This window comes from Jatropha curcas, unplaced genomic scaffold (genome assembly GCF_041381405.1).
Source record: "Jatropha curcas cultivar XTBG-Jc1 unplaced genomic scaffold, XTBG_Jcur_1.0 HiC_scaffold_1115_pilon, whole genome shotgun sequence".
NCBI lineage: Eukaryota > Viridiplantae > Streptophyta > Magnoliopsida > Malpighiales > Euphorbiaceae > Jatropha > Jatropha curcas.
Window position 1 is genome coordinate 1 of NW_028322605.1, and position 10,874 is coordinate 10,874.

Genomic DNA, 10,874 nt, shown 5'->3' on the forward strand with positions numbered 1-10,874 from the left:
TTTGAAGTTTTAACATTGTGTAAATTGTTAATTGTATAGTTAAAAAAAATATGTGTTTGTAAACAAAGTTCAACGGCTAAGTGAAAATGAAATGATGAGCTTTCAAAAAAAAAAAAAGTGAAATGATGATGCTTCCTTTTTTTTAAACCAAAATGATGATGTTTTTTTTTTTTCACTATTTTTGATTATTGCAATAAATAATTTTGTTTGTGAATCCGGTTCGAACCAGACCGAAACTGCCGGTTAACCGCTGATTCCGGGCCGGTTCAGGTTCATTTTTTAACATTTACATGAACCTTAACCGGCCCTTGAACTGCCGGTTTCGGTTCAAAATTTTAAACCGCCAATTTCAGTCCGATTTCGATTCATCTACAGTACGATTCGGTTCTGATTAGAACCGAACCGGTGGCCATGCCTAAGCGTAACCGTAGCTTGTGAAGAAATATATAATGCAAGCCCGCGCCAGCTTTCTTGGCATTAGTTGTTTTCAACGTTTTGCTCACTAATTTGAAAACCGAAAAAAAAAAAAAAAGAAAAAAGAAAAAAGAAGGTCCAAATTATAGTGAATCTAACATATAATACAAGTCCTTCTACTTTCAATAAATAATTATATAACCTCTAATTATAGTAAAATTAACACATAAATATTTCTGTCCAAAACATAAACACTTCAGTTCGAACGAATATATTATTTAAAGAGTTATATGCTAGTTTTATCATAATTTAGGGATTCGAAATCTTTTTTAAATAGTGTCATTTTCGTACTTTCCATGTTAATTGATGAAAAATCTTACTTTTTTGGATGGATGGATTTATATGTTAATTTTGCCATAATTTAGGAATTTTATAATTATTTAGTTTAAAGACCTATGCCTTAATTAATTTAAGAATTGTAATTTTTTCTTTTCCATTTGAAGATATCCATTACTACATTTTTAGTTTTTTTTTTATTATTATATAAGTATAAGAAAAATATTTGGATGGATTTTTATTAGTCATACGCTCAATAATTATATTATTAAGATTCGAACTTGAACTTATTTGTAAATTATAAGGCATGGTCAGATGGAAGAGATCATTTGTTATATAATATTATATTTCACCGACATCAAATATTGCTAATCAAAATTTGAACTGAATTGAACTTTATATTATTGCTTATGGATTTTACTTTACACTCTGTAATAATGGGGTTGACCCCCTGCCTTAAATCTTATAAGTTGTATATACCATATCAAAGAAATTAAAAAAAAAGAAAAGGGTATCACTTTCCTTCTGTAAAAAAAAATGGAAAGACCTAAAAATAAATCCAATCTCTATAGTGTTTTTTTGTATGTCTACCTATATAGCCTGTCTTGAATTCTTTATATCCAACTATGAATCTTGAATTCTTGATCCTATAACAGTTTCTTCAGGAAGTCTGCTTGCGCGTAAATCTTCCCACAAAAGCATAATAATCATCGGCTGTACTCGGTAATAATTTCTCTAGACGAAACTTTGGTTTGACCTATCTTTGACTAGTTCTGGTTCTACAGGTTGTGTTTCATCAACTCCCGCAGAATGTGGTTTGACAGAACCATCCAAAGAATGATTTTGTTGCTCATGATAAGCTTTTATTGTCCATATCAGAACCAAGAACACCATGCTTAATGACAAGAACAACATCGATCCCCATACCATTCGAGCATACTTCTTTAATGGTTTGCAATGATTCGTTAGTATATCAGAAAATGCAACCTTCACTGATCGGCATTCTATTAGGCTTTCCATTCCAGGATATGCATTTAGTAGGTTCTGAATTGAAGTTGTGTAACCCTTTACTGTTTCGAAATCATTTGTCGATATGAATTGTCCAGCATTGCACGTTCCATTGCTGGTATTGGAACAGGTAAATGGCTCCAATATCTAACAAAATTGATAGAGATAAATGGATTAAAATATATATATTTGAAACTGTCAGTTAATATATATGAATGTAAATAGTTCTGGATTTTTTATTTACCCCCGGGATGTCTCCGATTCGAATTGTATTAGCAGGACAATTATTGGCTTGGTATTGATACTCTGGAGGTCCTGAGAAAGGATTGCAGACTTGTACTACTGATATATTTTCATTCACCTGCAGAAGGAACTACTGTTTATGGATAATACTAAAAGGAAAAAATTTACGATTTAAATACAAAGCCCAAACATGCTTTTCTTCTTTCACTAAGTAAATTTTATAATTAAGTTACCTGATTGACAATGTTATAGATTCCTGCACTGACATCGGTCAAGATCGGCCTTGCTCTGAGCAATTCATCGCAAGGTAAGATCGAACTTAAGCTATTGTTGTAAGGGTCTTTCTGGAAGTTTTCAAGAGCTGTACATGTATCACCTGAGAACCTGAAAAGTTGTGCAATTACCTTTTTAAGTATCTCTAAGAAACTTCAAATGTCTCATACAATTTCTTTTCAGAATAATCTTGAACTTACTTTCCTAAGAAGAAGTATAGACCAAAGAACACCCAGCATAGAGCCGTTAGGATCCAACATAGAACAATAAGCCTGCAAGTGCAAGAACAAACTCAGTATATGATAATGTAATTGAGAAACAATTCTCTTCAGGAATTGTACTAATTAGACCAAGTTATAACTTTCTTTCTTTACTTACAGGTGAAGCGCTCTTCGCAGCCTCAGTGTTCCACAAGCTGCATTAGGATAATTCCAAGTTCAGTAAGCATTCCTAATCTATGAAAGAACAATAAAACCTCAGATTTTTAAAGTCTTTTTTTCAGGTGAATTTTACTTGTAAAAGCTCGGAAATAGTTAAATCGTACTATTTTTCTCAACATGATACTTTTCCCAGAGGGCAATTTTAGTTCCTGTTAAAATTCTATCCTTTCTTTGATTAGTTCAAAAAATTGTAAGCATTAGACATACCTGAAAGAGCAATCACAGCAGCCAAGTTCAAGGAAATGATGACTGTTGTTATTATATAGCTGCAAGCATAAACACATACTTCAGAGAAATCCAAGTGAATAATTATTTCTCTTTATTAGTATATAATAGGAGAGAAACTCACACTATCTTAAGACCCTTATCAATCAAACGCCTGTTTTTCCTAGCTTGTCTTTGAATATCAGCAGCTTGATCATCAAGTTCCTTAGAGGTGGAAGTGAGGAAGCTAGAAGCTTGCTCTACACTAACATTAGATGCATCTAAATTATCTCTTATTTCTTTCATTGCTCCTGTTGTATTATATATTGTTCCTGAAGCACCATTTGCTGTGTCAATAATAATCTTCACTACAGTTTTTGCTCGCGAATGAAATTTTTCATTCCCTCCAAGAACTAATCCAGATGCAGTTCTGCAGATAGTATCCATTTATCAAAACTTTGAAACAATTAACATAGAATTTGAAAATTTTAAAATAAGCATAAAAGTCACTTACATTGCTAATATAGTGAACAAAATAGCCAAAAGGATAGGCCAAAGGTAGCATTGCTTATGACAAGATAATCTTTTCTTTAATTTTCCTTCTCTTGTTCTTTTACAACAGTATTTAGTTGCTAACAGAAAGATTCCATATATAATTCCAGCCAAAAGCCAGAGTACTCCAATTGCATACCCATAAATACCTGTAAATATAGTTGACTGCAAAAATATAAAATTAATAAATAAAAATCTCAATTGCATACCCACAAATCTTTTTTCATTATTATTATTATTTGAGAAAAGAGAGAGAATTACACTCCAGTAGTGTTTGTTGGTGAGATCATATCCTCCTCTGTATTTCTTGAAACTGTCTAGAGGATCTACCCTCACAGTGTCATCTGACTGTGATGTTTCAGTCAAATTTGTACCTGAGAAACCATACAAATCCAAAGATCAAGTAATTTTAAGTTATGACTAAAGAAATAAATAAATTATGTCATTTTCCCCTTTTCTTCTCTTTGCATTCTTTTGCCTCCATTGATTTATTTATTCATTTTCTCGATGATAAATATTTTTTTTTTCTAGTATGAACTTTTTCAAATGAAAATGGCTGTTTATATATAAAACGGCATGTGCTCAAGGCACACGTCTCCTCTTCGGAGTTTGCTTCTAAGGGTGAAAATGCACTTTCTTGTAAGTCACAACCATTTGCTTTGCTTAATACCCATTTAATCCCAGGTTCTTAGAACTGCTTTTATTATGATTAAAATAATTTTTGATACATATTGACACAAAATTACTATTTTTGATTTCCAATATATTGCATATTAAACTTTGAATTCATTCCAAATTTCTCCAAATTCTTGGATAATTTTCATTATAACTATTTTCCATTGTTTTTAATTTTTTTGAAGCGGGTTATCCTTTAATTCTTGATTTGTGACCTTTTTCCAGAGCAGAAAAAAAAAGGAAATTAAACACAAAGAAAAATATTATTTTTTATTTCTTTATTTCAAATGCAATTCATTTCCCTTTTCCCCAATTAATGTTCTCTGGAAAATTAGGAAAAATATCCATTTCTAAAATCATTTCTGAAACTGACTTTGTCTCTACATATAACAAAAAAATATTAAAGACTGACAAAAATTGAAATATGAAGCCTTACCTGGCTCAGAGCTATCGGTTTGAACCGTTTGTCCAGCAATGACATTTGAGCCTAAAATGATGACCAAGAAAATTAGAGGCAGAACCAATTGTGTTTTACATGTGGAGCCCATCTTTAACCTGTTAAACAAGCAGAACACAAAATTACGTTGGAACAAAAAAAAAAAAAAAAAAAACCTTTAAATTCACAAAAGACAAAATGGAGACTAACCCAATTCTAATTTTCTTTTCTGAATTCCACACCAATGAAAACTCTAATCCATCAAACAAGTTAAACCAGAAACCTAAAATCCATCAACTAAGCTCTTAAAAATCAACTTATAACCCCCCAAAAGAGAGAGAGACAGTTTTGATTTGCATGGTGTAGTTCTGGTATTGTTAGCATGTTAGAGAAGGCTTTTTCAATGAAACTTCTATGGAGGAAAAGGAAAAAGGGAGAAAAAGAACATTTAGCTTAAGTGTGAATTCAGAAAGATCTTTTCTTTTTCTGTTTCATCAATGGATGCACTACTTTTCTAAAAGCATTTAGCTTGTTTTATACTGCATAACTTCTTTGCAAGTAAAGAACATTTTTTTATTTCCTTTTTTTATTTAGCAACCAAATCTAAACACAACATTTTAATTCTAACTTCTTTTTTTCTTTGAGAATCTTAAAAAGATTGAAGAAGGATATGCATGCGTGTTCTTCAAATTTAAGAACCTCATTTGTATTAGTACTTACCTGAACTGGGAACAGCAGCTTCTTCAATGGCTGACTCTCTGCAACTTCAATATTTCCGATCAATCTTTCAAAATTTCAATCTCAAACTGCTCCAACTTCTCCAAAAGAAAGCATACACATCACATGAAAAGCTTACAATTTGATAAAATCCTAAATCCCAGTTTTCTGGTTATTTATCAGAACTTAAATAGCAACAGAACCCAATTAGAAACTTCAACAAATGAAACAGTTCCATTCAACACACCCAAATTGTGGCTGCTTTTGTATATGTACACATATTCAGGAGAGTAATCAAGATATATCTAGAAGATGAGACTCTTCAAACGATTATATAATGTATGGGACCTTTAAGATTCTATGCAAGTTTAAAAAAGAGAAACGCAAAGTCAAGAACCTCAGCCGAAACATTTTTCTATTTTCAAACCCTTAAGGAAAAAGCATTTTTTATATATTTTAACTCCAAAGAAACAAAATTCATTACTAAACCACAAATATTCAAATAAAGAACAGTATCAACAACTTGTTTTAATGCTTAATACCCACAAAACCGTGTCGAACACTTCTATTCCTATATATATCCATTTGAGGAAAGAACTATAGAAAAATATGGTTTTGCTTTATCAACTTAATCCACTAATTGCACCAACTCTCTATCTCTCTAGAATATATAATTTATATATATAATCGCGATTATCTTCTAGAGAGAACATATCTATTGAGATGATGTTCAACACTTAATCCACTTATTCGATGTAGAATTTCATGATACAACGATTATGTTGTAGACGTGCAACATCAATAATTATAAGTTTAGGATCTCAGCTCTATTTATACAATATGGAATTCCGTGAATGGATTCACTTATATACCATACTAATCGTATATAGTAGTTAAAGCAAGGATAATTCCAATCATACGATGAAAGAATCAAACAATAACATGTTTCTCTTCTTTAATTGGCTTGGTGCATGAGACTCGAGTCTTATCCCTTAATGAGATATCAAAATGACATCCAATTTAAATTTATATTATTATATAACGAGCCAAATACCCTTTCCATAAAAAGAATAATTGGGCAGGTAAATGAATAAATAATATAGATATTGTGAATGATCAAGTATTTTGTAAAGGGGTTGTATGAAATGCGTCTAATGTCCACCAAAAATCTCTCGAGTCAAAATACAAACCAAACCTCTTTTGGTCAAATTAAGGACCTCTTGGTCACGATTCGAGTCGTCATTTTTATTTTAATACCTTATTTTTCTTTGTCCAGGTGTGAAACTTACCTTTTATTAAATAAAGGTGTCCATTTATTAGAGGTAAAACAAAAAAAAAAAAGTAAGTATGGAAAGTAAACTACCCCAAATCCACATAAGTTAAAAAATAAAAAATAAAAAATAAAAGCAAAACAAAGTAATTTCACAAGGGAACGGTTTTCTTTTTCTATAGTCAAAAAGATGCAGCGGTTAAAAGGAATGGCTTCATCGACAGACATGGGTATATAATTTCTTCAGCTACAAGTAAATTTCATTCTGTAATATAAAAAAAAAAAAAAAATCACTGAATTTTGATAACAATGTTCATATTAACGACCATAATTCAAGAGTAAAATTATATATTAGACTTGAAAAAAAAAAATAATTAATTTAAAAATAATATTATTTTTATGGATTAAGTGATATACACACAAGACATATCGCACGCCTATACAAATCGATGGTAATTTTATAAAGACATAATAATATATATATATATATATATATATATATATATATATATATATATATATATATATATATATATATATATATATATATATATATATATATATATATATATAACCTTCCATATTAAATCTAGAACAACCAAGTTAATAACATTATTAAAATTTACAAATTTGAATTAATCTTACCATGAGTGTCTTCAACCTCGCTCTATCTGTACTTCTATCCAAGAACTTGAAGATACTCGAAATTTTGATTGCGGAGTAGAAAAAAAAATAATAATAATAAATTAAGTTGTAGTCAATTTCATATTTATATGTTTGGGACTTTTATTCCTAGACAATTTGGAATTTCGTTACCGATATGGATTTGGATTAACAACAATTGGCTTTCTCATTTTTTTTTCTTCAATTATTTTATTTTATTACAAAAGAATGATTATAGACTAAAAAAAATGGATAATATGATTTATTTAATTTTAATTAAATATTTAAATATAATTAACTAGGATAAATATATATGAAATTAAGATTTGAGATAAAACTAAAAGAAACACAAAGCTCCTCCTTCAAGTAAGCAGTTGTATTTGTATACTAAATAAATACAACACTTTAATATTAATATCATATTAAAGCCTTAAACCTACGTTGTGATATTTTATAATTTCATTACCATTCTTTTTTTTTATTATTACCATTCTAAAAATGATAATTTATTTTTGTATTTTAATTTGAATTTTCTGGAGTGACATCAGGGATGATAATACATATACAATGCCAAAGAAGGTAAAAGTCTAAACGTCAAAATTGAATTTAACGAGCAAAATTAATACACCAACCAACCAGCAAAAAGAAAGTGTGAGGTCTTGTTGAACATTGTTTGTTTGGCCCTCATAGTTGGTCAAGATTTCCTTTTTTCGTTTTTTTACCTTATAATAATTGAATGTCAAGATTAAAAGTATTTGTATGAACAAGCTGTATTATTCGATACGTATATCATCTCTACCTAAACCATCATTTCTTTGCTTTATTGTTAAAATTAGTTATTTTAGTAGCATTTGCTTGTTAGTTGTTTGAGTAGCTTTTTACAAAACGGTAAAACTTAAACGTTACATGGATTAACTTTTTATAAAACGTTGTCTTAACCTATAAAAATTAGTTCAAATGCTAGCGTTTTGACTAAAAGTTATTTAAAAAGCTGTTGTTGAACACACCCGTAGTCTTAACCAAAGCTATCAGCTTTTGGTTATTATAGACAGACAAATTTATTTCCATATCATCCACACTTACAAATCTTGTTTTTATTACAAGTCTATGAATGAAAAATCTCTACAATTGAATAAAAAATCTATGGCTAAAAGACCATTTCTTCGCTTTGTTTGCCAAAAATGCTAGGCCCAAATGTTGAATAGACAATTTCACCCAACAGAGGAAACCGCATAGGTACAAATAAGTTGGTAATACAAATTACAGCTGCAATTAGAGCTGCAATCCACTGGACTTTATGAGACAATTCCAAGAGAAAAGCATCACCGAAGACACCTAACATGAAACCTATTGAGAAACATAAGGTTATAAGACCAGCGATCAATCTCATAGGCAAGGCTTTAAAAAAATCTTCTTCTGCATATCGGGATGTGATCATTCCAAGAAATATTAGCAGTGAAGTAATTGAACAGAAAAGGGCTAAGACATCTGAAATAGCGTAACTCATAAAAGATTTTTGGCTTAAGTAAATGGGAATCCCTTTATCACTGTTGCCACCTGGAACAGTAAAAGCTGCTGCAAAAACTACAGTAAGAACAAGTGCAGCAACAGTTGCACATGATATTGCTGTTTTCTTCATCCATTTCTCGCCTCTCTCAAACAGATCCTTGTGCTTCTCTGTGAACACCTCTCTTGGAGTTTTTCCTTCTTTATTTTTCTCTTCTTTGTATGATGGCTGGACAACCTTCTCCACTTCCTGTGCAAAATTTTACAACTGATTTATGAAAAATAAACTAGGAAATTAAGATTGTCTGTTCTAAGTTCATATTTATATATAACCTTAAACCATTGCAGTTCTCTTTGCATTTCAAAAGCAGCATAAGAAATTCTGTTTGAAGGCCGCAACTCCCCTGCTAAATGCAACATGTTGTTGTCTGATTTATCGTGCACTGCTGTAAGAAAATGCTTATGCGTACCCATTTGATATAAGAGATTAAAGATTCTTTCTTGGCGGTATTTAACGGCAAGATGAAAGATCGTAAGCCCATCGCTTTCATCGCTAAGCCAAAGTACATGAGGGTAGGCTTTAATAACCTCTATAACAAATTCTTGATTACCCGATATAGCAGCTCTCCGAGATGCAGGTCCTAATATTTTATCAGCTTGTTTTACACCTGCTTTTCTAACTTCAGAAATCAAGAGTTTCAGTAGTTCCTTGGCTTGCTTATTCATCAATACTGTATTTTGTATGCGGAGTAGAAATTGAAATTGCTTCAGTTCTTTATTGTTTTCTCTTATTCTCCCTTTTTGATTCTCAATATCTCCATCTCCAGGAACAGTTTCTCTATTCGCATAGATACCCACAAAATCTGCAATAAAAAAGGAACATTGTGTTAGGATATCGGCAATAAAGTTACAAGAATAATTACGCAGCGGAAAAATAAAAAATTGGGACACACAGAAATTTACATGGTTCACCCTTAACTGTTTAGGGCTACGTCCACGGGACCAACTCCGAATATTTCTTCCACTATGAAAAATAGTAGGCTTACAAAGAGAGTAATACAAAATAGTGGTACTGACAAGTGTTTCCCAAAAAAACACCCTAATAATCTTCACTATTTTCTAAACCCTTAGTTTTAAGAACCCTCTTAAAACTAAAAACTCTCTATCGTTCTCTCAGTTGGTATGTTTGAAATGAGGAAAATCCTCTCCTATTTATAGGAGAGGAAGACGTGTATAAAACGCATTTTCTACTATTTTTTTTATTTATTTAAGCATGTGAGTCTTACTCGAGTAGGCACTCACGCTACCAACCAAAGAATTTGTGGGTAAGCTTGTGAGTCCTACTTGAGTAGGTACCGACACTACCAACAAAGAATTTGTGGGTCCCACTTGAGTGGGCACGCCACAGCAAATCTCCCCCTGGACACTCAAGTGGTGACGTTAGCCATACTCTCTATCATCCCTGCAGCTAGTCGACAATATTCAAACTTATCTTTTGGAAGAATCTTCGTTAATATATCTGATCCATTTTCATCTGTATGGATCTTCTCAAGCTGTAACTGCTTCATCTCCAGTACATCCCTCATCCAATGATATCTAACATCAATGTGCTTTGATCTTGAATGAAAGGAGGAATTCTTCCCAAGATGAATCGCACTCTGACTATCGCAGAATATCAAATATCGTTCTTGATGAATTCCGAGTTCATTCAAGAACTTCTTCATCCACAACAACTCTTTGCATGCTTCTGTTAGTGCTATGAATTCTGCTTCTGTTGTTGATAGAGCAACGCACTTCTGTAGTCTTGACTGCCATGACACAGCTCCCCTTGCAAATGTGATTAGATACCCTGATGTGGACTTTCTCGAGTCAACATCCCCAGCCATATCTGCATCGGTATAACCGACTAATACTGGCTTCTCATCTCCAAAGCATAAACATACTTTGGTCGTACCTCGAAGATATCTGAAAATCCATTTCACTGCAGCCCAATGTTCCTTTCCAGGATTTGAAAGAAATCGACTCACTACTCCGACTGAGTGAGCAATATCTGGCCGTGTACAAACCATGACATACATTAAGCTTCCAACTGCTGAAGCATATGGAATCTTTTCCATCTCTTCCTTCTCCCCATCGG

General features: G+C 31.8%; 2 protein-coding genes across 3 annotated transcripts; both read right to left on the bottom strand.

The window, feature by feature from the left end:
- Positions 1-1,128: 1,128 nt before the first annotated feature.
- Positions 1,129-5,669, bottom strand: LOC149491607 (uncharacterized). 2 transcript variants are annotated; one of them, XM_089717187.1, is made up of 11 exons: positions 5,302-5,669; positions 4,582-4,700; positions 3,732-3,844; positions 3,433-3,635; positions 3,064-3,348; positions 2,922-2,980; positions 2,653-2,689; positions 2,475-2,546; positions 2,235-2,385; positions 2,003-2,119; positions 1,129-1,905 (listed from the first exon to the last, which is right to left on the bottom strand). In XM_089717187.1, the coding sequence occupies exons 2-11, from the start codon at positions 4,691-4,693 to the stop codon at positions 1,486-1,488; spliced, it is 1,569 nt and encodes a 522-aa protein (XP_089573313.1). In that variant the 5' UTR covers positions 4,694-4,700; positions 5,302-5,669; the 3' UTR covers positions 1,129-1,485. The 2 variants fall into 2 exon arrangements, with proteins under 2 accessions (XP_089573313.1, XP_089573312.1); XM_089717186.1 differs by lacking the exon at positions 5,302-5,669 and adding an exon at positions 4,792-5,046.
- Positions 5,670-8,378: 2,709 nt separating this feature from the next.
- LOC149491608 (uncharacterized) lies at positions 8,379-10,623 on the bottom strand. The gene is made up of 3 exons (XM_089717188.1): positions 10,188-10,623; positions 9,071-9,600; positions 8,379-8,987 (listed from the first exon to the last, which is right to left on the bottom strand). The coding sequence occupies exons 1-3, from the start codon at positions 10,621-10,623 to the stop codon at positions 8,379-8,381; spliced, it is 1,575 nt and encodes a 524-aa protein (XP_089573314.1).
- Between the last annotated feature and the right edge of the window lie 251 nt (positions 10,624-10,874).

Excerpts from the sequence above, each read along its gene's own strand:
- LOC149491608 (XM_089717188.1), bottom strand. The coding sequence starts at position 10,623 with ATGGCTGGGGATGTTGACTCGAGAAAGTCCACATCAGGGTATCTAATC. Across the intron at positions 9,601-10,187 it reads AGCTGCAGGGATGATAGAGA|ATTTTGTGGGTATCTATGCG; the intron begins GTATGGCTAACG and ends TTTTTATTGCAG. Across the intron at positions 8,988-9,070 it reads GAGAACTGCAATGGTTTAAG|GAAGTGGAGAAGGTTGTCCA; the intron begins GTTATATATAAA and ends AATTTTGCACAG.
- LOC149491607 (XM_089717187.1), bottom strand. The coding sequence starts at position 4,693 with ATGGGCTCCACATGTAAAACACAATTGGTTCTGCCTCTAATTTTCTTG. Across the intron at positions 3,845-4,581 it reads AACCGATAGCTCTGAGCCAG|GTACAAATTTGACTGAAACA; the intron begins GTAAGGCTTCAT and ends ATGGTTTCTCAG. Across the intron at positions 2,690-2,921 it reads TGCTGTGATTGCTCTTTCAG|CTTGTGGAACACTGAGGCTG; the intron begins GTATGTCTAATG and ends ATCCTAATGCAG.